This window comes from Penicillium psychrosexuale (assembly GCF_028828465.1).
Source record: "Penicillium psychrosexuale strain IBT 29551 chromosome Unknown utg000004l, whole genome shotgun sequence".
Lineage (NCBI taxonomy): Eukaryota > Fungi > Ascomycota > Eurotiomycetes > Eurotiales > Aspergillaceae > Penicillium > Penicillium psychrosexuale.
Genome location: NW_026643189.1, coordinates 363,766 through 389,603, shown reverse-complemented (window position 1 = coordinate 389,603; position 25,838 = coordinate 363,766). Strand labels below are relative to the sequence as shown.

The 25,838-nt window shown below is 48.3% G+C and overlaps 13 protein-coding genes across 13 annotated transcripts; 5 read left to right on the top strand and 8 right to left on the bottom strand.

Moving 5' to 3' along the window:
- Positions 1–528: 528 nt before the first annotated feature.
- N7518_005955 (GPI-anchored transamidase) lies at positions 529–1,725 on the bottom strand (the record flags this gene model as incomplete). The annotated part of the gene is made up of 1 exon (XM_057186882.1): positions 529–1,725. One exon carries the CDS (start codon positions 1,723–1,725, stop codon positions 529–531), a length of 1,197 nt encoding a protein of 398 aa, XP_057038585.1.
- Positions 1,726–2,120: 395 nt separating this feature from the next.
- Positions 2,121–2,949, top strand: N7518_005954 (DUF1014 domain protein; the record flags this gene model as incomplete). Its single annotated transcript, XM_057186881.1, has 3 exons — positions 2,121–2,177; positions 2,267–2,367; positions 2,436–2,949. 3 exons carry the CDS (start codon positions 2,121–2,123, stop codon positions 2,947–2,949), a joined length of 672 nt encoding a protein of 223 aa, XP_057038584.1.
- Positions 2,950–3,417: 468 nt separating this feature from the next.
- Positions 3,418–4,550, bottom strand: pex7 (putative peroxisome biosynthesis protein (Peroxine-7); the record flags this gene model as incomplete). Its single annotated transcript, XM_057186880.1, has 2 exons — positions 3,418–4,309; positions 4,387–4,550. 2 exons carry the CDS (start codon positions 4,548–4,550, stop codon positions 3,418–3,420), a joined length of 1,056 nt encoding a protein of 351 aa, XP_057038583.1.
- Positions 4,551–6,911: 2,361 nt separating this feature from the next.
- Positions 6,912–7,685, top strand: N7518_005952 (uncharacterized protein; the record flags this gene model as incomplete). The annotated part of the gene is made up of 1 exon (XM_057186879.1): positions 6,912–7,685. The coding sequence occupies one exon, from the start codon at positions 6,912–6,914 to the stop codon at positions 7,683–7,685; it is 774 nt and encodes a 257-aa protein (XP_057038582.1).
- Positions 7,686–8,139: 454 nt separating this feature from the next.
- On the top strand, positions 8,140–9,579 carry N7518_005951 (putative CUE domain protein; the record flags this gene model as incomplete). Its single annotated transcript, XM_057186878.1, has 1 exon — positions 8,140–9,579. The coding sequence occupies one exon, from the start codon at positions 8,140–8,142 to the stop codon at positions 9,577–9,579; it is 1,440 nt and encodes a 479-aa protein (XP_057038581.1).
- Positions 9,580–10,016: 437 nt separating this feature from the next.
- Positions 10,017–12,050, top strand: N7518_005950 (GMC family oxidoreductase; the record flags this gene model as incomplete). Its single annotated transcript, XM_057186877.1, has 6 exons — positions 10,017–10,060; positions 10,114–10,233; positions 10,283–10,499; positions 10,563–11,099; positions 11,158–11,761; positions 11,818–12,050. 6 exons carry the CDS (start codon positions 10,017–10,019, stop codon positions 12,048–12,050), a joined length of 1,755 nt encoding a protein of 584 aa, XP_057038580.1.
- A 284-nt stretch (positions 12,051–12,334) lies between these two features.
- N7518_005949 (uncharacterized protein) lies at positions 12,335–14,175 on the bottom strand (the record flags this gene model as incomplete). The annotated part of the gene is made up of 3 exons (XM_057186876.1): positions 12,335–13,316; positions 13,377–13,807; positions 13,861–14,175. 3 exons carry the CDS (start codon positions 14,173–14,175, stop codon positions 12,335–12,337), a joined length of 1,728 nt encoding a protein of 575 aa, XP_057038579.1.
- Positions 14,176–14,188: 13 nt separating this feature from the next.
- On the bottom strand, positions 14,189–14,497 carry N7518_005948 (uncharacterized protein; the record flags this gene model as incomplete). The annotated part of the gene is made up of 1 exon (XM_057186875.1): positions 14,189–14,497. The coding sequence occupies one exon, from the start codon at positions 14,495–14,497 to the stop codon at positions 14,189–14,191; it is 309 nt and encodes a 102-aa protein (XP_057038578.1).
- Positions 14,498–14,713: 216 nt separating this feature from the next.
- Positions 14,714–15,849, bottom strand: N7518_005947 (putative ubiquitin-conjugating enzyme; the record flags this gene model as incomplete). Its single annotated transcript, XM_057186874.1, has 4 exons — positions 14,714–14,794; positions 14,844–15,586; positions 15,642–15,736; positions 15,788–15,849. The coding sequence occupies 4 exons, from the start codon at positions 15,847–15,849 to the stop codon at positions 14,714–14,716; spliced, it is 981 nt and encodes a 326-aa protein (XP_057038577.1).
- A 2,265-nt stretch (positions 15,850–18,114) lies between these two features.
- N7518_005946 (uncharacterized protein) lies at positions 18,115–18,615 on the top strand (the record flags this gene model as incomplete). Its single annotated transcript, XM_057186873.1, has 1 exon — positions 18,115–18,615. One exon carries the CDS (start codon positions 18,115–18,117, stop codon positions 18,613–18,615), a length of 501 nt encoding a protein of 166 aa, XP_057038576.1.
- Positions 18,616–18,818: 203 nt separating this feature from the next.
- N7518_005945 (uncharacterized protein) lies at positions 18,819–19,709 on the bottom strand (the record flags this gene model as incomplete). The annotated part of the gene is made up of 1 exon (XM_057186872.1): positions 18,819–19,709. The coding sequence occupies one exon, from the start codon at positions 19,707–19,709 to the stop codon at positions 18,819–18,821; it is 891 nt and encodes a 296-aa protein (XP_057038575.1).
- Positions 19,710–20,659: 950 nt separating this feature from the next.
- On the bottom strand, positions 20,660–21,886 carry N7518_005944 (uncharacterized protein; the record flags this gene model as incomplete). Its single annotated transcript, XM_057186871.1, has 3 exons — positions 20,660–20,748; positions 20,884–21,498; positions 21,565–21,886. The coding sequence occupies 3 exons, from the start codon at positions 21,884–21,886 to the stop codon at positions 20,660–20,662; spliced, it is 1,026 nt and encodes a 341-aa protein (XP_057038574.1).
- A 2,683-nt stretch (positions 21,887–24,569) lies between these two features.
- N7518_005943 (nucleotide-diphospho-sugar transferase) lies at positions 24,570–25,834 on the bottom strand (the record flags this gene model as incomplete). Its single annotated transcript, XM_057186870.1, has 5 exons — positions 24,570–24,602; positions 24,667–24,807; positions 24,862–25,227; positions 25,277–25,371; positions 25,459–25,834. The coding sequence occupies 5 exons, from the start codon at positions 25,832–25,834 to the stop codon at positions 24,570–24,572; spliced, it is 1,011 nt and encodes a 336-aa protein (XP_057038573.1).
- Between the last annotated feature and the right edge of the window lie 4 nt (positions 25,835–25,838).

Sequence of the window (25,838 nt, the reverse complement as noted above, 5' to 3'; positions counted from 1 at the left end):
GACCACGTGACACGTACGTACGACCTTCTGATTTGTAATTGCTTCGCTTCGCTCCGCAATTATTTTCAAATTGCTCTGCTCTATGGAGAGTGAGTCATCGTACGTTAGAGCGAGTGATGTGAGAATACATTCGGAAACCCAAGTCTGGAAATTTTCATATTGGCCGGGTGTGGGTTCGTCAACTTCTTGTACACTTTATATTCTCAAAATGACCAAGGAATGAAGCCGTGTAATCAGATTCGAACAACATCACTGCCCGGAGTGACATGTATCGAAAACTTTGCGATATATTGGTTGCATCTTTACTAGGATTATTACTTTGGTTAAGTGTCTGAAAGGCATGGTTGTTTCTCATCAGAGGATATCTTCAAATTCAATAATCGCGGAGGTAACGCCTTTCGCCATGAATATGCTATATTCCCCAAAACTATTCCAAGGAAGACATTATAACCATGAATCCGTGAGTCAGGGAAGAAAACTCAAGATTGCAGCCAAAGGAAAGAAAACCAGATGCTTTTTTGCATAATATTAAACAGACGAGCGGCCGAGAAACGATCCAGCCACCCAGATAGCGGTGCATGCACCGACGACAGAGATGCCAACTAGCCGCTTGCCCCAGCTGCTGTCTTCCGCCATTTTGGTTGGCCCAACAGTGCTCTTCAGCTTCAGATGTAGAGACGATGAATGCAGGTCTTCAGTGACATTTGTAGCGGAATCAGCTAGCATGGCTGAATATTCCTCGTCACGATTTTGCCACTTCTCCACAAGTCGCGCAATCTCAGCCAAATCTTCCTTGAGGGAGCCAGGCTCTGTGGCGTTTGCATTCTCGACTTCCACATTCTGCACATTGCCGAAGAAGTCAACCACAGTCCGCAGACGGCCTTCTTGCTCGCCTCCAGGGAACAAATCCCACCGGACACCTGGCTGAGAGTGGATCTTCGACTCATCATAGGAATCGAACAGATCTCCCAGGTTGAGTTTAGAAGTGACACTTGTCACTTGTGTCTCGAGGAATTCGAGAACATAGTATGTCCAGCGATCAATGACAGCGACGCCGACGTCGTTGTCCGCATGGTGGGAATAGGAAGATTGGTCGATCTCGCTGGAGCCTGTCGCCACGATGTTAGGCGAGTAAAAATGGGTGTACATCGTATTGGCCTGGCAAGTGTCGATCATGAACAGCAGCTCATGATAGCGCTTCTTCTCCCACATCTGTCCAAACGCGTCTGCAAGATCCCACGCGCCTATCTCTTCGGCGTCCTGGAACTTTAGGAACTGGTCGCCTCCATGTCCGGTCATGTATACTAACACATTGCTGCCGGCGTCAGATCCCAGGCGTTTGCTGCGCGGCACATCTTCGTCGAGGCGGTCGGTCAAGAGTCGGATGAAGTTCTCCACGGTCACTTCGTACCCCCTGTAGTCCACTTCGATATTGTCACCGTATAGGTCGACGGCGCGGTCTGCGTTACTGTAAACGGTGCCGGGGAAAGCGTTTCGGGGATTGCAAGCCATGTCATCGGGGAGCATGAGGATGATCTGTGAATCGGGAATTCCGAGCCGTTTGACGGTTCGGTATAGTGATAGGACATTGGCGAGGTGGCGGTAGTTGAACCAGAAGCGAGAGGTAGATACAAGTACCGCCCAATTAGAGGTGTGTTCAGCGACAACTGCGCTGGCAAGGAGCAGCAAGGCGAACGCCTGTAGAAAGCGGAAGAGCAAAGCCATTGTGACGGACGATCAGGTCATACTAGTAGGGAGGAGGACGCTGCTTAATCGGTAAATGAAATCAACAGCGACAAAGTATAAATCAAGTCAAAGGCCACAATTATCAATCATAAGAACCATATCAGGGCCATAGCACAAATGGCCGGAAGAAGACAGACAGCTTCAAGCTGCCTAGGTGAGATAGGAGATTACAAATGTCGGGGAAACTTCGACAGTTGCCACATTCATAAGGCACCAACATTGACGCACGGACTAGTCACCGCCTTCATCGGAATCGGCATATTGGTTCCGCAGATCAGATCATGTAAGTTATAGTCGAAGCTCGATTCCACCGTTTTCTTTTCATATCCATTGCTCGATCTGTCCGGCGTATAGTTTGGACCTAATATTTCACTATGGCAGGCAAGAAAGCAGCAGGCGAGAACACCAAGAAGGTCGCCGGAAACGCTCGTGTATGTTTTTTCTGAACCCCGCCCCCGCTATTATTGCCACACCCCTCAAGCATAAGATCGTTTGGATAGAAGCTGACAGTGCCGTACAGAAAGCGGAAGCCGCAGCAGCAAAAAAGGCAGCGGAGGACCAGAAGAAGGCTTCAGAGGAGGAAAAGCAATGGACAAAGGGATCCAAGAGCAGTGCTAAGAAGTATGTGAACTCAATCTCTCAAGGAGAACATGTCCTCGAGTACCGAGCTGATCATTTTCAATCTACAGAGAGGATGTTGAGGCTAAGAAAGCTGAGGCTGCCCGCAAGAAGGCAGAGCGCGATGCCCTACTCGCCGAAGAAGAAGCCTCCCAACCAGCCAAAGCCAAAGGCGCAAACGCCAAGACCGCACAAAAGAAGACTCGCGGCCTCGATCTTTCACAGTTGGATGATGCTCCTGCAGGCAGCAAGAAAGAATCTGCTCTCAGCGCCACTGGTATCGATAACGCATTAGATGCCCTGTCTCTAGCCTCGAAGGACACATCCAAGATCGACCGACACCCGGAGCGCCGATTCAAGGCCGCATATGCCGCATTTGAGGAGAGGCGTTTGCCAGAGATTGAGCAGGAAAACCCCGGTCTGCGCCGGAACCAGCGTATGGATCTCTGCCGGAAGGAATTCGAGAAGAGCGAGGAGAACCCATTCAACCAGGTGCACGCGGCTGTCAATGCTACCAAGGAAGAGGTTGCTGCCCTTCGGGATAGCGAGCGCAAGAAGGTCGAGGGCAGACTGGGCGGCAAATAGATGGGTCTGTCACTTGATCATAAGCATTCAGGCGCATGAATTATTGGGAGGTTGTCGATATATTGGCTCACTGACCATGGCCCTGAGTCTAAATGCTCCCAAATACCCAACATGGATGTTTCTCTCAAGATTGTGAGCCTCTTATCTTGATTCGGAGTCATTGAGTCACTGCAGGGTTCAGAACAAAAGGCTTAATGCTTAAGCCTGAGGAATAGGCAATAGTGACGCATTTGTTCTTATATCGCACCACGCATTGCATCTTTAGCCTCTCTGGCATATAATACGAAATAAAATGATCAATATCCCTTTCAAGTTATGCACTCCGTTTAAAGCAGGCTGTCTGGCAATCTGATATCTTAAACACACGTGTCCAGTAAAATCCTACATAGCATAGCTCCGTTTCGATTGGAAAAAAATGATAAGCCTCGGACCCTGCCAGAGATATATAATTGGTTGATTTGTCAAATTCTATGACATCGTGGCTCGCACATCCCACACATATAGATTCTCATCCCAGCCAACACTAGCACACCAGCCCTCACTTCCAAAGAGACACCAGTCCACACCCGTCACAAACTCGGTATGTCTACCCATGCGCCCTAGTTCCGCACCCATCACTGGGCCAGCGCGCATCATATCCATATCCCCGCCCGGGCCCGTGTCCGACCGGTCACTCCACACTCGACAAGTCATATCGTAGCTAGCACTCAAAAGAACATTAGAAAGATGCGGCGACCAAGCCACTTTTCGCACAGCATATTCATGCCCGAGCATAATGGCAAGCGGCCCTTGTTGCGGGGCCCGGATATCAAACGTCCTGATAGCACGGTCAACACCCGCCGTAGCTAAGACAGTGGGGCGGTATTTGTTCCAGTCGTGAGTGAGGGCCTCGGCGGGCGGGGTAGGGCCGCCTGGCTGGCCGGGGATTGCAGGAGCGGGGGGTCCGCCGTGGATGGGGATCTGGGTGACGAGGTGGTTGGAAGCGGAGGCCGGTGTGCGGAGATCGAACACGCGCACGTATGAGTCTGATGTCACGCACGAGAGGATGTCTGGACTGTGCGGACAGAATGATGCGGAGTAGGTGCAGCTGTGGGTTGGGAGGGTGAGGAGGGACTGTGGGCGATGCGGCGACCAAATGCGGACCGTGCCGTCCCAGCTACTTGAGCAGAAGCGGTCTTTTGCGACGGGGTTCCAGCTGACGCTGAATACTTCCCGCGCGTGCTCTTTCCAATTTGAGATTGGGAAGTCGTTCGCTGTGCAGTCGAATAGTTTGATGCTGCCGTCGCCGGATGCGGCGAGGACTTGGTTCTCGTGAAGTTCGGACCATGCGAGATCATATAGGGAGTCTTGTGTCGTAAACCTAGAGGTTGTATAGCGCCAGATGGTTAGGTTTCTGTGTAGCACACTCCGCCGCGGGGTCTGGAATATCCCACTTACCATTTTAGCGGTTGGATTCCATTCGCAGTCAACTCTAGAATATGAAGGCGGCCATTGCCAACTAGGCCAAAATTTGAGGAGCTTGCAACGGCTAGTCGATTGTCAAAGAATGGGGAGTATTTGACGGCGCAACCGTTATATCCTTGTGTGCGGTAATGGAGCATGACGAGCAACTGATTGGCGCCGGTCGCCCAAGGAGGGAGGTAGGAAAGAGAAATAGAAAGAGAAAAAAGGAGATCGTCAAGCAAGCTATAGGGTATCAAAAAGACAAACGTCAAAGCTCGTGAAGATGTCGAGTTGAGATTGGCGTATGATCTCGGGATTGCGGGGATCAAATGGGCCGAGGTCCTTTCTTGGCTCTTCAGGCACGACACTTGCACATTCGCTTTTGATTTATTATCTATGTCAGCAATTTCATACTAAAAATAATCTCAATGAATTGGTTGTTGATGATTCTTTCGTCTTCGTCTTTGTATTCTTGTTTGAAGCTTTTCTCAATGGAGAATCTGCTTTAGATGATATAGGAAATTTTAGTATCTGTTGCCCATTCCAGGTATTGAACGTGATGATCCTGAATTTACTTTATTACGTATACTTAGAACGGGCTTTGACGCTGTCGATGCGGACAATAATGGCGTCATATGTAATTTCTTTCTATGAACTCCTTCAGGATACAAGGTGCCAGATCGACCAAGAAGAAAGAGTATATTCAACCCAATAACCAAGATGGAGAAAGAAAGAAGAAGCAAGTTGATATAGCTGACCACTTTGCAAACGTTACAAACTTGAACTTTCTCGCTTAGCTATCTAGCAAACAATCCATGTAAAGTAAACAATGCGAACAGTAAGCGAGTAAGCAAACGAGCAAGCAAACATGAAGCATACTAGGAATCTCGCCCAGATGGGACCGCCAATTTTTAGCGCCTCTTGGCACAGAGGAACATGTATTAATCCGAGTTCCGAGAGCTCAGCGAATGTCAGACATCAGCGAATGTCGGGATTCTTTTAGGGGTTATAATACCCTAGTACAGAAGAAGATAGGGTTTAGTGGTAAAGATAATACGGTAAATAATGATCACGGGTCTTTATGAACGTCTATTATAAGCTATGAAGACATCCTAGTGTAAAGAGAGATCTCGACATTCGCTAAGACCCCTCTGAGCAGATAGATGGTCGAAAAGCGGATTAATATATCTTCCGGCACGCTAAATTAGCGGTCCCATTTCGACATTCGATCGGCTGTACGCCCCTTCGAAGCAGAGTTAGTTGCACTTTCTGAGGCAGCATATGATCGCCGACGGATTAACAAAACACCTTCCGTCCCAAAAGCACCTTGAAGTCCTGAATCTTTCTTACCTTCTCACGCAGCTAGTGTTGATTGATGTCCACGTGGCGTAATTTCGTCTGATATGATGAACTTGGCTTGGTCATCAGATCAATGGTCTGCTTATTGTCACATGACAATATTAGATCGTGTTGTGCGTCAAATTCAATTGAATTGAGCAGTCGTTTCATCCAAAGTAAGTGCTTTGCTGCCTCCACGTAGTAATCACGGCATCTCTGGCATTGTTTGGTCTCTGTCGAGAGAAACGTAGACTGGAACTGGTCTAGAGGTAAGTTGCGCTTACATCCTATACATTGTTTCAATGAGGGTTCTGGCGACAGAGATGCCTCTGGTACTGGGGCATTTATAGCCAGAGGTGATAGTGTAAGGGGGGGACGATGCAATAGGAGGTCTAGAACGCTCTTTCTTTTTGGCATCTCGATAAGATTGATACTGATCGGCCTCTTGATTGCTAGCGCGCGAGCGAAATAGCTCTAAAGGACGCGAGTGACCGCATCTAGTGCATGTTTTGGAAGCTATAATGATAGAGAAAGGTGGATGCTTAGACAGAGATATCTGCTCTGCCTATATGAGTATTGCAGTTGGGAAAGCCGGTATCCTAGTAGTAGCCTTATCTTCCAGACAGAGAGAAAGTTTAGTTAACTAGGGGCCTTCATGTGAACTAGAATCCCAGAGGAGAAGCTAGACCAGTCACCACTCACAGAATGAAAAAGGAGTTTACAGGATGTTGTTGCATTAGGAGATAATAATATCTACTGCGACCTGTGTCATCTCCATACTTGCTAGCTGATTGTCCTGGATGGTTGATGTTGTCACTTGTGTCGCTCTCGTCTTATCTGCTGGGTCGATGGTTGAGGGTGGAGTATGTGATGTTCGTGGTCGTTGACGTCAACGGGCTACATCTACAGCTACATCAAGCCCCAATTGCAACAGTAAAAGGAACCATTCTAGATCAATTATCTATTCGCTGGTACGGATTTAAGCCAATCATGTTCAATAGGTACAAATTGAGCCACCCGATAATATTTTGCCTCAATCTGCAAAGTATGGAAATGACGCCACAATTGGCCTCTTTCAAGATCTGCTTTTTAGTCTGCTCGGCTTGATTCTGATTGAACATAAACTCTTCTTAATATACAATCCAACTGCCATGATAAGCCCAAGAATCCACGATAGCCAAATGGCACCCAAATTGGGAGGCGACAAGCAAACGCCAGTACCGAAGCAGTATACATCCCCGGCCAGTCTATTCCTCAAAGAAGAAGTCTACCGACTCGGTGCATTGCCAGGCCTGAGATCCCTGCCCCCAGGCCCAGAGCGTGACTTTATCACTCTCTCATGGGGACCCATCGTCTACCGCACCTCTTACTCCCCCGAATCCAAGCGCCTCCTCCCTGTATTCATGCGCTACCTCAACCATTCCGTGAGCCGGGCATTGCGCCGGACGTTGACAGGATCCGATGAAGAAATCCAAATTCTCACAGAGACATATTCTTCCAAGATTTTCAACTCGCGAGATATGTTCGCCGATTTGAATGAGGAAGAGATTCGACAAGTGTTTCATGATTTCAAGGTGTCACTCGCGATGCCTGAAATAGAGCTCCCAAGCAGACTGCGCATATGCTTGATGCTCGATGATGCAGTCTTCTCGCACTTGAAATGCGCTTTAGATCGTTCGTCGAAGGCCGAGAGGGATGCAGATGTGGGTGGATGCTGGGTGAAGGTTGTTGAGGAGAATTTTCCGGATTCGAGGATTGATGATCACCCGCTCACGAGCCACGATATAGAACGTGTATCTAGTTACGTTACAGAAAACCAGGGGGATTATCATGGGTGGACGATAGTGGCACTCGATGCATTGGTAGAAATCTTTGATGGGCTTCGTCAGATGAAACCCCTGGTTGAGTATCATCGGGAGGGACAGGTATATTTGGGAGAGGGCAAATGGATTTAGTCTGTATTAGAGTGTATCTTTGAATCAGTTTCAACCATTTTTTTTCGCATATATCGTATATAATGTGTAGTTCGAGACCGATGCTGGTGGCCGTACCATCCCATCTACCAAGGTAAGACCACACAAAGGCAAGTGCGGCTGTTCTTGCGATATAGTAGGAAGGAACCTCATGATGGGTCACCCAAATTGGACGAAATGAAAGTAGACATGCTGAGCCATGCATAGCAGACCAATATCGCCAATTTCAGAAATTCTACCTAGTTTTAAAAGTCGTTCTATAGAGATCATCTACAATTTGCACCTATCTACGGAGAGCCTCATACTGTGCGTGATCTGATTGGTCACTTCGGTGGAAATCATGTGCCGATAAGCATTTTATCGTGATTTGTCATAAGCACCCCGAGGCCCATTCGTTACTTTTCAGAGCCTCAAAAGGATGAGACTGGGAACATCCATGGATGCTTTCATATCCAGGAAGCGACCGCGGCTCTTAAATCCGAGCGAGGAGGCCAAGCCCGAGTCATCAGATCCCCACGAAGACACCACTGATACCAAGCTAGCAATACTGCTCTCTCTCTTCCCGACTATCAAACAAGATGAGCTATTGGAAATACTGGTATCCTGCGAAGGGTCTGTGGAGAATGCTGCTGGACTTCTCTCCGAGAAAGGCTCCACGGCAGGCACACTTGTCACCAAAAAGCGAGCTGCTGTTACCTCATCATTCGGAATGCAGACATCTCTCTCATCGCATATTCTTACAAAAGCTGAAGACGGAAGCATGAAACCTTTGAATGAATGTGCGAGTAAGAAAATCATTCCCCTCCCACAAAAGGGCAAAACGTTACACCTCTACTCGCCTGAGGATATTGCCACCTACACACCTTGTACTATCATCCACAACTTCCTACCAGCTAAAGAAGCAAATACACTTCTACTTGAATTACTTGATGAATCTAAACACTTTTCTCGGTACGACTTTCAACTCTTCAACCGCACCGTCCAGAGTCCCCACACACACGCCGTGTACGTCTCTACGCCCGAAGAACACCGGCAACAGACGTCAGAATACACATACGGTGGCACATATCGGTCAAATGTGCGCCAGGTAACACCTCAGCTACGGTTAGTGTCACGCCAAGTACAGAACAATGTCAACAGCGAGATCAACAAACGAATTCGAGACATCTATCCAGGCGGAAAGAAGTTACAGTACCAGTCACCAAAGGAGTGGCGGCCCAACGCAGCATTCGTTAATTGCTACGACGGGCCGACCGAAAGCGTGGGATATCACTCTGACGAACTGACCTATCTTGGGCCCCACCCAGTGATAGGAAGCTTGAGCTTGGGCGTGGCACGCGAATTCCGAGTCCGCCGAATAGTAGCCCGAGACGACGAGACTGCGGAAGAAGATCAAGATGCGGATAAGACTAGTCCAGTCCCAAAATTTGCGCGAAACCAGACTGCATCAGCTGCACGGGCTGACGCCCAAGGCCAAATCTCGATCTATCTTCCGCACAATTCTCTCCTTATTATGCACGCAGAGATGCAAGAGGAGTGGAAACACTCCATTACCCCGGCTCAAGCTATCTCCCCACATCCGATATCCGGTAACAGACGTATCAATATCACCTATCGTTGGTATCGTGATACTCTACACCCACGCTACACTCCACGTTGTAAGTGTGGTGAACATACGATTCTCCGGTGTGCACAACGCAAGCATGAGACACGAGGCAGATATATGTGGATGTGCTATGCTGGTTTTGCACCAGGAAAGGAAGGGTGTTCGTTCTTTCAGTGGGCTGAGTTTGACGATGATGGGGATCCGGTTTGGGGAAAGAAAGCCATCCTGGACCACGCCCCTGCTTTATCGAATTTCTCAGCATCTCAATAGGTTATGAGACTGCTGTATAGAAACAATAACGGCCCTGTGGGCTCTTTTTTGGTGTGCGAATCGACTGTTCTATAACCTTTGATGTGGAACCATCCCGCTTTTCACCCATACCCCATACCCCGCGAGCGGAAAGTGGACTGGACATTCCGCAAACTCCACACTTTGGGGTATCCCGAGGTTTTTGATTTGGACCAATCATATGCCGGCTGATGCAAGTCTATCACTAGATCATGCATTAAATGTACTTCTGCCAAGCCCAATGTCGCTGCCTAGTACATAAACAGGTAAGATTGTCCCAAGTTACCCACGAGTATGCGGAATCGCCTCCGTCCTCCCCTATTTCAGAAGTCCGGTGTAAAAAGCCGAGCTCATATTTCATGCATTTTGGTGATCTTTAATTTGCCATCTTGATGAAGTCGTGATCTGAAATCTACACCATGGCTTCTGGAATTGAGGATACCTATGACTATATTGTCTGCGGGTAAGATAGTTATCCACCCACAGAAGCTTACAATCTTGCTTACCATAAGTTAGAGGAGGAACCTCTGGCTGTGTGGTTGCTGGCCGTCTAGCTGAAAACCCCGAGGTCAGTGTGTTGCTTCTGGAGGCTGGGCAGCATAACAAGGACCTGGAGAATGTTCACATGACCGGCGGGTGAGTCGCAAAGCCCTCCTTGATGCATTCCTCATCACTGACAGATTAGGTGGTCAAACAACTTCGATGCCGAGACAGACTGGAATATCGTCACTCCTCCTATGGCAGGGGTTGACAATCGCCAAGTGAAGCTGAGTCGTGGCCGGTTCCTAGGAGGATCCAGCGGGTGCAATGGCACGCTTTGCATTCGTGGCAACAAGCTGGATTATGATGACTGGGGACTAGATGGGTGGAGTGGGGAAGAGTTTTTCGAGTATATGAAAAAAGTAGGTGATATGATTCCCACGCCGCATTGAATAAGCAGGCACTGACAACAAAAATACGAATAGTCAGAGACATTTCACCCAAAGCCATGGTTCCAGGCCGACAAAGAGAGTCACGGACACTCCGGTCCCCTTCACACAGAGCCGCATGATCTGGCGCCAATCTCCAAGCTTTTGATGGAGTCTTATGTCTCGCAAGGCATGCCTCTTCATCATGACATGTTCAGCACCGGCGATGTTGCACAAGGATGTGGCCATGTACCTCGCACAGTATACCAGGGTACGCGGACAACGGGTGCTGATTTCGTTACCAACAAGAGCCACCGTGGGAATATCACCATCAAGACCGACACCACTGTCGACAAAATCATCTTCAGTAAGCAGAGAAACGAGACTCGCGCTTCGGGCGTAGTCACGCAAACTTCAGATGGCGGCTCTCGCATCTACTACGCTCGAAAGGAGATCATAATCTCTGCAGGCGCCTACTGCAGTCCCGCAATCCTCCTTCGATCTGGCATCGGCCCCAAGGCAGAGCTAGAACAGCACAACATTCCTTCTTTGGTCAACCTACCAGGCGTGGGCAAGAACCTGATGGACCATCTCGTCAGTATTCCCTAACGATCATATCAACATGAACCATCCTAACAGTCCACACCTCTAGATCGTATTCATGTTCTACGAAACTGAAAAGCAAGGCCTAACAAACGACCACCACGTCTACCACGGCAATAACTTCGACCGAACCTACGCACAGTGGAAAGAGAACAAAACCGGCTTCCTATCCACCTTCCCCTTCGGCAGCTTCGCCTTCGCGCGCCTCGACGACCGACTGCAAGACGAGCCTCTCTGGAAAAACACCTCCCGCGAACCCGGCCGTGACCCTATGGGTCTCACACCACAGCAGCCAAACATCGAGTTCTTCAGCACAGAGTGCTACGGCGGTCCCAAGCAATACGACCAATTCCCGATCAATAACCAGCACGCGTTTTCCATCATTGCCGAGCTGTTCGCGCCGAAGTCTCGTGGCTCGGTGGTGCTCGAATCGGCGGATGCGTCGGTTAACCCGATTGTCGATTGTAACTATCTTGCTGATCCGCTTGATGTGTTGGTTCTTAGTGAGGCTTGTCGGTTTGCGAATGAGGTTGTTATGCAGGGTGCTGGAACCAAGGATATCGTTAAGGGGTCTTGGCCGCCGAATTTGAAGCACCATACTTATAAGTCGAGGGAGGAGTGGGTTCCGTATGTGAAGCAGCATGCGACTACTTGTGAGTGCTGTATTGGAAGGACGGTTCGTCTTGTGGTTACTGACTTTTGTTGACAGGCTACCATGCGGCGGGTACTTGTGCCATGGGGAAGAATGGTGATCCGATGGCTGTTCTCAATGAGAAGTTGCAGGTGAGGGGTGTGTCGGGGCTGCGAGTTGCTGATTGCAGTGTCATGCCTACATTGCATGGAGGACATACCCAGATGCCGGCTTACGGCATCGGAGAGAAATGTGCGGATTTAATCAAAGAGACATGGCGGATGGCGGGCAATGTCTACCCTCGCATTTGATATCCCCTGCTGTCGAATTTTGCCGTCATTGGGAAGACTTGCGACGTTTGTGTGGTCATATCTACACTATACCCAGTTCCAGTACTGAATTTGAACACAAGGAATAGTTCTTCTTCATTAGTCAAATAGCGAGTTGCATCCAATTGAAACTTATACTCCAAGAGTAAGAGAAAGCCTTCTTATACAGATACAAATATAAAGCATAATTCAAGTCGGGAGCAAATCAAGCATTAGGCCATAAGAATAGTGTGATGACTCCATCGAGCAAATACAAACAGTTGATCTCAACTGAGTTCGCTTGAAGATCCCAAGCTGATACTGATAGCATCATCGTCCATTTCATACGACATTAGCGCTGAAACCTTGCGATAATCGTCAGAAGGACGGGGCGGCACACCTGGGATGCGCGAGAGAGTGCAATGAGTTTCCAAGCAAATAGCATGGGGTTTCGGTAGCAAAGAGTGCTGGTGCTCCAGGTGGGCGCTTAGAACATGCTGGGCAGCCGGCTCAGAAGAATACGCTTTTAGAACACTGTTGATCTGCCTGATCAAGTCTTCGAACACGGGATGTTCAGTCAATTGTGTTTCCTGATAAAACTCAATCGGAACACCAATTTTCACTTTGAGTATCCACGTCTCCCCTGGTCGTAACCGCGCCAGGTGGCAGTCTTCCATTGCCGAATCAAACTGGCATCCGTGGCCCTGCTCAACAAACAATTTCAAGTTGGATAGGATCCCGGGGCTGAGACCGGTACGAAGCTGCCGAATGACTTTGGAGACCTTTCGCATGAAATGAACTTCGCAGGATCGTGGATCATCTGCATTGGCATCATAGAAAATGTGCCATCCAAGTGGATGGTTTGCTGTGCCAAGAGGGAAGCAAGGCTGAGGGGAGATCGTATGGATACCAATAGCCGTGTCCACGCCAGATATAAACAGATTTTCTGGGGGAAACGCGGATATGAATACCAGATGACAAAACGCTGCTCTGGGAGAGGGGTAAAAGAGTCGAGATGCCTGTCGAATAGAGTTACTCGCGTCAGGGGCTTTTCTCGTTTTCTTCTTCAACTGGCGGAGAGAAAATTCATTCAGGGCAGCTCTCAATGTCTCGAATGGGTGGAACCCCAGCGGAAGGAATAGCTTAAAACCGTCTTTAGAACTTCCGTCAACACATGCTACGGCTATTCTGTCATTGCTGACCAGATTTGAAGCAAGCACAGAAGATGCCAAGACCATTGGCGTCAAAAGGCTAACAGAAGATTGTCGCCTATTTGATAGTCAGCACAACATGTTTTCTCTTGACGATTAAACCAACGGATCAACTCACAAGCTATCAAAAAGTATGATAATGTCAAGGGGTGCTAGGGTCGAGGTCTCAGGCAGCGAAATAGGCTCAACATCAGCAGATACATTTACTGACGCCCACACAGACATCGAATCTGTGCCCATGCACGGCCAGCCTGTGTAGGACCTCATGGTGGCGAACGCGACAGGAAGCTCCAACGGACAAAGTAACCCGGATGACCCTGGGCGCAGCATGTTTGATAAAGACCGGGAACTGTCCATTCTGGATTTATGTTTCGAGATGGAATCTGTTGGCGGTTCCATTGCGCCGGAAACGGAGGCTGACTTCGACGAGAGACATGGCTCCATAGAACCATAAGACCCGGAGCTCCAGCGGACAAGAAGTTGTGGCGCCAGTTGATATCCACTCTGAGTCATGAGTCCTCTTCGAGGATCAACCCGGCGGCGCGATGTCTGAAGGGAAAGGTCAGTAAGGACAATGCACTTGAAACCATGGCGGAAATTACCTGATCGATAAATGGGTCTTCATTCGCATCAAAGCCAGCCTTGCGGATACCTCGGGAAGCTGCAGCATGTTCCTGACGAATTTTAACCACATCAATATTGTAAAGACTATCACTGAGAGACGGGCTTCTGGTTGATGTTGCAAGCTCGCTTGAATCGTATTCCACGCTCGCAGAAAGGGACGAATGGCGAGAAGGGATCTGTGGATATGACAAGCTCGAAGCAGAGCTAGATGTCGAGCTGGCTCTATGTATGTGTGCAATGAATGGGGTGCGGCGTTTAATAACAGTAATCGGCGTAGTTGGTATTTCCTCCATGGTGTCGCGAGATTTAAATATGCTCTCTGTTGGTGACAGGACGCTCGAATTCAATCCGAATATCCGAAGCGTCTGTCGCACGAACTAGAGTCGACCGGGGCGTGATGGGGCAAGTCTCTGAGTCCGATGGGATCTTCTTGCGTCTCTGCTGCTTCCAAATACTGAAGCACGACAGGAACGATTCTTTGAGGGAATGAATGCTCCAGTAATTGGAACACGCAAGAGCGACGACAACAACAAAGACGAGAACAGCGATAGGAACAAGGATCAATGCAATAATTAAAGCTGAGCTTTTGATATCATATGATAGCTTATAGGTCATTTTGCTGGGATATAATGATGCGAGGAGGAGAAATGAGGGGAAGTAAACAACGTTGAAGCCATATGCTCCTGCCGCTTCCTGAGGACCGACGATTCAGATGGCAACGACGATGGCATTTCCATGGCTCCTGGACGGAGGATCCGTGGGATATTCCGAGATTAAGTCGATGAAGATTTAAGACAACGTAAAGTAGCATTTTGGGTATCATAATAGCACTTATATCCCGTCCCCTGCCATTGCAGCCATTTTCTCCTTGACTGAGTTCATGGTTGTATCATCCAGCCGCGAGAATCGAATCTAAAATGTGGTTAGTACAAGTCAAGAAAGGACGCCAAGGGTCATGTACCATTTCATCCACACCCCCACGAGCAGCACCTCCAAACAGCATCGGCTCAGAATGAGAGTTTTCAATCTCATCTTTCACCCGCCTGGCCCAAATTCCATCCCAGTGCCAATCCCCCGGAAGCCGAGCCTGCGGGCTTCCACGTTTCAGTTGTCCTCGAGGGCCTCCTCGACGATGTGCCTGCCATGCATGCCATGCCCCGGGGTTCCCGGCAACCTCAACCGGCAGCGAATCCAAAACCAATTCGTCATCAAAGGTCGACCGAATGTAATCCAGTATCTCGGACACAGGGACAACGTCTCTTCGTTCCGAAAACTGATCTATAGCAGGTACTTCTGCCACCCGCGATGCTTCTACATCGCCGTCCTCACTAGCCGCTGATGCCGCTGGAGGGTTTGACGCGTTCGATTCATCACCATCGTCTGTAACCGGATCGGTAGAGCTTGCGCGTCCGATCGATGCAGCACTTGCACTAGCACCGCTTACATTCCGTGATGTGTTCCGTTTTGCCCTACCAAACCAGTGGGGGAATCCATGGCGCAGACTGAATCCGCCGGGCGGTAATCGTTCATCGTCCGTCGCACTGACGGGATTGTCACTTGCCGAGCCAGTGCTATAGGTATATGTAGTAAGAGGCACAATCAATGGGTGGAACAAGTCCGTCGCGAAGGTGACTAGAGGAGGAAGGTCGGGATAGGTGTCTGGGAAGCGGAGCTGGAATCGGAGGACGGCCGAAGCATAGGGACCTACAAACAGGAGTTAATCGACGCATGGCGGAGGGAATAGTAAATTTGAATTCACCTGAGCGAACAAATATCACTCCATTCCAAAGTGTCGGGTCCCCAGGCGCAAGGCTCATGTAAACCCCTGGCGGTGCTGCACGTCTCAGGCTCGCGCTGTAGGGGTGTCAATACATAAAATGGTATTCGCGGGGTACATAGGCTCACAATTCCAGGTGGAGCTGCTGCTTTCGAAGTGAAGGTATGCAGGGCAACTTGGAGGTCGACATGTCTACTTTAGCAGAGGGAGTTGGGAAGATCCGGGGTTGACGCTCACCTGGCTGTACGGGGGAGAATAACGGCCAATCGTGACTATAAAATGATTTGGCTGATTCTACCTACCGCTTTTTCCACCGCCTCCTTCAAATCAGTATATTTGCCCCCCTCATACAACAACGGGTGTAAATTGGAAGTCTAATATTCTAGAATATATCGACTCGTAAAGCCCTGCTATCTTCCTTCTCTCGCTGCAGAGCAGAAGACATACATACAACAACAGGATGTTGTAGTGATAGTACGCACCCTCCAAGTCAGGCTTATGTTCCAAGATCGAGAATAATATTGACCCGTTTAAGATACTATATTTCCGTGCACCACAATTAATTGCATTTTCACACTCCTGTCTCCCTTTTTTTGAATCAGTTGTCTAACGGACGAGTCGAACCGTGACTCCTAGATCCATGCCGTCGCCTGGGCCTGGCGGTACAATCGATATTATTCAAATCCTCTACCATCACCGATCAGTTATGGGGTTGAGCCCAGATCACGTATCCTCCCGAGATACAAATCAACCTTGGCAACTGAAAAGACTCAACAGGCTGAACTAGGGTTGAGTATCTATTCACCGCTCAAGTTGGCGCAGTCCAGAGGAGTCCACACAATTAGACCAAGCGAACTTTTTTGTGTTTGCAACCATCCGCCAGGTCCATCCAATAAAGTATTTAGTGGAACTGATGCTTATTGACCATTATTTAAGTTGCAGAGATAATGTAAAGGTACACTGTATTCCAGTGTGTGGTCTGTCAACCGGGTAAGATACGATGTATGAATGTATTGTCTGGGACTAATGCTTGTCAGTCCTCCGAGGGTGAAAGCGACTTTGTCGTTGTGCGAGTGTCTCTTCCTCGTTGGGAATGGGGGTCCTCGACTATATGGAATCTATCTGCCCAAAGGCCCCGATGTCAACATGCATATCATATGATGGACCCCTCACGGATCGACAAACAGGGCTGATCGACTGACACGAGTATTCCTTAGCTGACATGTATTCCTCGGCTGGCATGTATATTCCTCTTGGATCAGATAAGGCTACCAAAAATGATTGGCAATTCACGGGTGCCAAGGTGTCGAGCTCGAACATCGTGGGCGTTTCGCTAATGCATCCATGAAACACCAAAGCGCACTTCTATAGGGATCCATACAGAGTTCGTAGCACAGCGGGCGCAGCCAGCAGTTGCTCACCCTGGGGGAAACGTGCTAGCCAATGATCTTTGACCAGTAAGCCGCCTCAACGCTCACCCACTGCTCCTGGGTGATAATAAAATTGACACCGGAAGTCTAATCATACCGGGAGATGAGCCGGGGCAAGGTATTTTGGACAGAATCGCAATGAGCGGCTCAGCCTGGAAAGGGTACGTTTTGGTTGCGACACTATTTTCGGTGTCAACGTCGAACATTTTCGTTGACGCCCATCTAGGACCACTTTTGATCGACTGACAAAACAAATTCTCTTTCCAAGGTTGCGCTTTTCAGGCTGGCGGCAAGCCCTTAGAGGTCATTGACCACTTCAATCCAGCCAATGTTTCAAGGCGAAACAAAACCGCGAATTGTGGAAAGACGGCACGTTCCACAGCATCCGGCGCGTAGCCGATACCCCGCAGGCTATACGGAGTAGACATGTGTAGATTTTCTCCGCAGCTGTCGTCCAATTGCTTAATTCAGCATTACAAACTATTACGACACGATAATAAATACACATTTGAACAAAGCCAGTGTGATTATTTTGAGAATATAACTAGAGGAGAAATCGAGCGACGATTGGCTCCATAAAAGGGAAATGGCTGGACATAGTACATATGCAAGTCCAGCGCTAGCGTCAGAGAGCTGAAAGTGAGGCTACAAAGGAGTACTCCGGGCGCCAACTTTGGAAGAGGTACTCGGCCTAATTTGAGACCTGGCGGGGATTGCTGTCCAATTGGTTTGTTTCAGACGAGGCGAGATGATACTTAAAATATGTCATGTATACTTTCATTATAGAAGGAAGACATTATAAAAGGAAGAATGAATCCCATTCTAAAAAGAAAGATCACCTACATTCCTTCCCATTACAGTACTTGCCTTGAGGAGGTAATTACTGAACTTGTTTTCACTTTTGTTTTCTTTTCTCCTGACTGAAACCACCATCTTTTCACTATCCAGTGTCTCAATACTTTGATATACTCTGTTTTCCCCCATCAACGCTACGTCCTTCTCACGTCTTTATCTGGATATCAAACATGTCCGACAATCCTCCCGCATCCGAGCGGTACAGAGTCTTCACACCAGAGTTCGACACAGCAGCCCCCGATCCTCTGGACCCTGCGAAGCGATACCACACAGGTGTCTTCATTCAAACAGACCCGGATATTTTCGAAGGAGATCTATTTCATGTCACCGGCGACATCATCGCCGCAAAGGGCATGTACTTCGATGTGAAAGAAAGCTATACTCCTGGAGCGTCCGCGCATTTTCACAGAACCACAGAGATTGGATGGATTTACAAAGTCGATTTTCCGAGAATAAGGGGTATCTTAGAAGCCTTGCCCACACCGACCAAGCAGCAGGGGATTGACTTTTGGAGCCATGATCCAAGCAAGCGGAATAAGATCACTTGGACGAAGGAGAATGGGGAGCTTTACGGGCCAGGCGAACAACGACGGCCAATCATAAAGTGCAATGAATGGACACATCAGATTGCGATTCCGAAGTTGCGACAGGAAGGCATTTTACATAGCTAAATTTGAAGTATCGGTTTGTTTCGGTTTGCGGTCATACGATCGCATCCCAGAAGAATCGGGGCCACCCACTCTGGATGCCTGTTTGCGGAGCGCAGATGACGGCCAGAGCCTTCTGAAGAAGGATTGAGATGGAAGTTGACGAGCTTTATTTTTTCTTTGTGGTTAAGAATACATCGATTTCGTTCTAAACATAGCAACGTACTTCACCAGCCTAGATCCCTGTCAATCAGTTGCATCATGGCCACCTCGGCTGGCCATACTTGAAGAAACTCTTGGACTCGCCAGGACCAGTCTTCTCCCCAGTCAAAAATAAAGGGGGAAGATGCACAAAAGAATTCCCAGAAGTCAGGAAACCAGCCAGAATTCTCCCAATCGACCAGTACGACATCAAATGATCGCCCACCTTGATCGTTTGGGCGACTTGTATTCTCTGCGACAATAATGTTCTTCTGCTGAAGGTCCCCATGTGTCAATGTGGGCCGGTGACCTTGAAGGACGCGAGCCCAGTGTTTTTCGTAAAAGCGAGCCTTGAAGTCTGGACGCTTATTGCGTTCGACCAAGGCTCTATAATTACCGACAAGGGCCGCAACGAAGGCAGGCTCGCCAGAGAAAGGCCCTAGGAATTTTTTATCGCCATGCTGGCTATAGAATAGGTAGTGATGTACGCCGCCCCCGTCCAGGCCTCCGAAAAAGTCGGGCCATGGACACTCGGCCTTTCGCATTGTGTCGGATATTAGTTTAAGTTTTGCGATAATGTCGTCCTTCTCAGAGTCTACCAATGATGGCCAGATGGAATTCAGCGGAACCCCAGGAACGCGTTGCATGATCATGAAGACTTGTTTGGACTCATAGTACATCGCGTATAGTCGAGGGGCCGGAACTCCTGGGACGTATCGTTCAAGGTAAACCAAAGCTTGGCCTTCCCAGGCGTTGACAGTACCCCCATATTTTGCAACAATATCGTCGTTCACCGCCACAATCTTGGAGGCCATGGTCTCCCACAGAACATTGGTGCAAGCGCGAATTTCATCTGTTGTAGGTAGAGTAGGCAGAGGCTTGGAGTTCTGAAAGGGGATAGCGACTGGTTCCCACATCGTGAACAGAGCAGGTATTGATGGAAGTAATATTGAAATATGGATGATTGGCTGAATGGAGGGGAAATGAGCGGTGAAAGAAGATCAAGATCAGTCACAGAAGTCCAACTAGACCTCGGACCACTAGAGCCGATTTTCCGGGGGTGTGAGCAACAATTCCCTATATAAATAGTAACTCCCTAATTTTACTCCGTACATATGAGTTGATAGTTTGACTACGAAGACCCATAGCGCTCAGGGTTCCAAACTCCTCTTGGGGAGGCTTTGATTCCTGGATGCCTTATTTTAGAACGGCAGAAAATTTAAATACCTGAATTACCATAATAGTAGAAAATGGGCGTCAAATGTGACACAAATCCTAGAATTCCTTTATTTCTCGGCATTGGAGCCGTCTACCTATGCTTGATCTGGCCGCCGCTCGAAGCATCCCTCGAGGTAATCCACACACCCTTACATTCCTGTTTCGTGGCTGACCCTGTTATTATCGCAGCCGCAAAACCAAAGCCAGTCCGTCGCAAGCGTGCTAGATCTCCAGCACCTCGGCGGAGCCAGCGGAGACGGAGGATTTGATCCCTTCCACCTCCCTTACCCGGATTTATGCCGAGGGAGAAAGAAAGAAGAAAGAAGAAAGAAGAAAGAAGAAAGAAGAAAGAAGAAGAGAAAACCGGCAGTCAACTCAAAGTAGAAATTTTTTTGGAACTCAAAAACCACCCAGAAATATGAAGATGCCGAAATTTGTATTGGCCGAAGGCTTCATATAGGGCGGTAGTTATCGAGAGCGGTGCTAAAATAAGGCATACAGGCATCAAATCCCCCCAAAAGGGAGTTTCGAGCCCTGAGCGCTATGGGTCTTCGTAATTTGACAGCCACTCTCTACGGAGACCTGGAACAAGCACTCAAGTCTGGCGATAACCAATCACTGGAAGAATTGCTAGGTGACTCGATCAACCTCATAGTTTGCCATCATCAGTGCCAACATTCCACACATCGTTTTCGATGCTATCACGGCCTAGAGTGTTCTCGACATCGCTGCAAATCACTATAAAGTTGATGGGCATTGCTAAGGAGCTTGCTACAAGATGTGATGTCATACTCCATGAATATGTTCATTGCTCTCGTTGGGACGTAATCTAATATAAACCATCTATGACCTATGATCTATCTATCTACATACTCATCGGCTCTAAAGGAAGTCTATCCAAATCCGCTTCTTTTCCCAAGAGACCCAAATGTATCATCCCCTCACCAACCCCCTCATATATGCCTCCAGCTACACCTTCCATCCACCAAACCGCGAAATTAGTGAGAGCAGCGCCAATCCGCCCTTCGTTGAACTTGCTAACAGCAGCTCCGATATTAACACCGCCTTTCCCCAACCCGTCAGCTGCCTCCAGTGTGATGGTCATGATACGCCGAGTGATGCGATGTGTCCGGTCATACTCATATATTTGGCGCAATAGCACCTTTGCATATGGTAGAAGGAACCGCAATAGAATGAACAACTGCAAGATCATTGAGGCAAGAAATTTATGCAGATATGATCTTGGCGGAGGGCATATTGTATGATTCGCACCTTCCATATACCCGGACGGCTGGGAGTATGTTGTTAACTCGACTTTCACCGGCTCGGGGATATGGTGCTGAAGCATGGAGGTCTCCTCATTGGTCAGGTCGGAAGGTAAAGCATCGAGAAGGTAAATGAGAGCGTTAAAGTAGAGAGATCGAGCCAGACGGCCATCAGCCTGCGGCTGCTGGGCTTCATACCCCGCATTTCGGAGAAGATTGAACGCTTCACGAAAACCGTCAGTAAAAACCATGCAATGAATACTTCGAACATCAACCGGAGAGGACTCACCGGGTACGACTCGATTCCACCGCAGCCCCGATGTGGTTTCGTATTTTGTCGGGGACCCCATGTCCTCTCGGGGACTATCTGACCCCACGGGGCCAGGGTCGAACAAATCCAAGTCATCGCTGGCCATGGAAGGCCCTTGGAGCTCAGGTACTACTGACGCAGACAATTGGCTTTGACATAGCAGATGAGGTTCCGACGAAGATGCAAGTCCACGGTGCTGATCCCCGCTCGATTCGGTGGTCTCGGGGACGGCTCGGGCAGAGTATAGGCGGGGTAGTCGACGCCGAATGGATGCCGGGATGGGGAAAATAGCGTAGTCCATTATCACCGTGCACTGAGTTGAAGTTGACACCGGATGGGAACTTGAGGGCCTTTTGGGGGAAAATCTAGATTAGATGGCAAATGATAGAAAACGACCTAAAATAGTTCAACTGAAATCTCCAGTTTCACATGTCAACGTGGACGCTTCCGCCATACTTACTGATAAGAAGACAGATAAGAAAATCCCGATCGATAACAAAACCCGATCTATTGCCGATCTACTGCCGATAACCTGGGGATCAACTTCAAACTTATGGATTTTAGAGGCACCTAATCTTACCGTATCAACCCCTCTGATAGCTCAGCTGGAAGAGCGCAAGACTGTAATTGCCCTATTCTTTAAGAGAACTTGTTATCTTGAGGTCCCTGGTTCGATCCCGGGTCAGAGGATTTTTTTAGTTTGTCTTTATGCGTACGGAGTACTGTCAGTAGTAAGGATTCGTACTTTTGTATATCAGCAACATGTAATAACTATGCAGGACAAGAACTTTTGTATGACTATGAAACAATCACCGCCTTCTCTTTCTTCTCGCGTGTACAATATATAAAAAACCAGTACAAAACGAACCGCATCTAAAAAGATATCTCAAGTTAATCTCCGATAGGGGGAATCGAACCCCCGGCTGCCGTGTGAGAGACGGCGATGTTAGCCACTACACCATATCGGATATTGGATGAAGGAAGAGCATGTTATTGGCTATATGAACCAAAGGCGAAGTGGACCTGAGGGGGATGACTAATGTAGTTTAGTGACCCTTTTGGTTTAGCGCACTTGGCTTTGTGCGTACCCGTGCGTGGTTCTATATAGTTAAGCCTCTTCACTTCCAGCCTCAACCAAGTCGCTGAGAACTTCAATCCGCCATTCGGGTGAGTTCCAAGTATCTCCGTAATCCCGAATGATATCTTCGCGTATGGCAAGGTGCAACGGTGTGTCGCCACCCTGGCAACGCTTGTTCGGTCGGCCCCTTTGGAGAGAAGATATCTGACCATTTCCGAGTGGCCTATGAGTGCTGCCCAATGCAGTGGAGTTAGGCCATGAACGAGCTTACTTCCAGGGGCATCCTGGTCTCCAGGTGAAGGTTCATAAACCCCGCGGCCAGCTTTTGTTGTTCGATTCCATCTCTTCCTCACGATGCCAGCGTTGACACATGCTCCTGCTTGAATTGAGGCTTCGGCTGTGTCTTTAGATCCCTCGCGGATGGCGTAATGTAATGGCATCATGTTTCCCACGTCACATATCTCAGAACAAGCACCTCTCGCTAAAAGAAAATTGGTGATCTGAATGCTGCGACTTCCCCCCTTGGTTGATAAGTGTAGCGCACTGCGACGCATAGAGTCTATCGCTTTTATTGAGACCCCGAGACGAACTAGTTCTTGAGCCAGCTCAAGCTTCACGTGTCTTGTATGGACTAGTCTCGCACCTTTGGCCCCCAGATTTCTGTACGAATACTTTGTATTTTTTCCGACTTCCTAGCCTTTTTCTTTATGTCGCATATGCACGTTAGCGCTTGCCCAGCCCTTTAGTGCAGCGGGCTCAGTGACTATTTTTAATGCCAGAACGCAACCACGTTGCCTCCTGCATATCTCAACCTTCATTGCTCTGTTTAATACTCACTGTTTTCTATATCAAAAAGGAAGTTTCTGTATGGGTTAAAGTATTTCTCTGCCAACTGAACCCTTGCCAAGCCTTTCATTGTCCTTTCCCCACGGGACCCACCATGCGACGAAGCTGTCCAAAAGCCTTACGAGCTACAATTACCATAGTTTTCCTTTTTGTTATAATTGTGTCTTTGCTCATTATAGATGGCGAGCCTACAGTGGTACAAATTCCCAGTCACTACGATGGTCCAGCTGCCGTTGACGCATTGAATTGGTCTCAATTTGCTTACACGCAATATGTTACGAACACTGCCTACCTGTGCAATCCCGTGATGCTGTAAATTTTCTTACCATACCTGTACAGTAAGTGTAACGAACCACAAACTTTACCAATGCATTTGCGGGCGGGCCGAACCCCAGCGGATCTTTACATCCATCCCATTGGGGTACAAGATCGGCAGTTTCCACCTCATCAAGGGCTTCGCATAATTTGGTTCATGCGTAATGTCACTTTATTAAATTTTTAATTATCAGTTAATTAAAATGAAAAGATGAATCAGGATAATCCCGGCTACTGTGCATAATCGGCGGCAGGTTGTTTCACATATGTTGAACCCTTCTAAATTTGGTCAATGGATATTCGGGGGGTTGACGCTCATATCGTCGAAAACCCATGGGAGGCTGCTACGGAGGCAGACGTACATATTGTACTCTATCAAGAATAGGATATGGCCCCTCTAGGCCCTAAACAAGCACCTTGGTTTTTGTTATGGTCTAGTGGCAAATTACGCTGTACGAAATTCGACATACTCCTTTAAATTAAAGGGGACGGCGCATGACCCAATGATACTATGCAGTATGATGTCCAGAACAGTATCGTTACAGCTTTTACAATACGTACCTTGGCTTGAAATGCATGCTTCAAATGACTGGCTCGCAAATAAAAACAGCATATGTACATCGCGATGGAGAAATAAGAGGGAAAATCGATAGACGTCTAGCATCCAACGATGCGAGAATACACTGGCCCATCTAACGTATGCAGTAGCAGTATGCTGAGATAGTGAAGACATCTCGTGGATTAATTACGCTTCCGCTGCACTGGTTTTACATACATTCTATTTCTTTCGTTAGAAAACAACACGGTCTGATGGTTGTGACAGAGGAACTAATATGACGAACCTTTCGTCGTGTCTTAAAGTCGTCGTAAATGCCCAACCAAATGTTCAAAGCGCGACAGTCATCTTCCTGTTGGGTCAGAGGGTTGAAATCACAGGTAGGCTGCTTTTCATCAATAATATCTTTGGGAGCTTCGATCCATGGCTATCATTCACACAGGTTAGCATCTTGGGTCGACTTTGGAATCCTGGCACGAACCTTGGGCACAGGCCAGTCAGAGAAATGGAGAAACTTGGTCTCGTTGAGAATGGCATAGGGATCCCATTTTTCCAACGGGTTTCCAAGGTAGCCAGCATGTTCTTTGCCGCGGAACTCTCCTGTCAAAAGATCGTAGCGACGGTGTGGCAGGACGAAAGCGCTGTCTTTGTACAAATCGTTGACGATTTCCATGTCAAAGTCGCCAGAGCTTGCATTGGCAATTGCTTGCATAACGCGAGTGAATTCAAACGTGGACGGTTCGACAAGAACCAATTGCGAACTTAGGACTCGGTCGTCTGGATTAAGCCAGTAGGCTCGTGGCATTGCGACAGGGCAAGGTGGGAGCAGAAACAGCTCATCCATAGCCTGTAGGTAGGTTAGTGGGAACGATGAGACAACATTGTGATGAACAGACTTGCAGGATAGTGGAGTCAGAGTCTAGGCTCAAAACCCTGTCGTATTGTGTTTGATTGAAAGCAAGAAGCTTCGTATAGCTCTCTGCCCATGTTTCTGTGGTTGATATTAGCTAAGAGGGACACTTCAAGGAAGGTACTGGCAAAGCGACCATGGTGTATACCGCAGGGAAAAATTACTTACGGTCACCGCCGTTCCTGCTTTGAACTTGAATAGGCTTGAGCTTGACTTTGTATTTATCCCGAGCGATGCGGAGTAATTCCGCTTCCCTCGAATTATCGTCATCAGCGACCGAAAAATAATCGGGGTACATCATTAAGCGGTCGGGCTTGCTGTCGAGACGATGCAGGGCCTCAAATAGCATGACCGAGTTGCACAGATAATCAGTGTTGGTGACATATTGTATGTACGCAAAGCGAGTCCAGTCAACTTCTTTCCCAAATTGGATAGTAACCTGTGGCCTAAGATAGCCAAAACTGCCGCGAATCCGAAGAAAGATCACCAGTAATGTGATGGATATCAGGACAAATGCAGCGCGTAGGGGTTTGGTTACGGTCATGGTG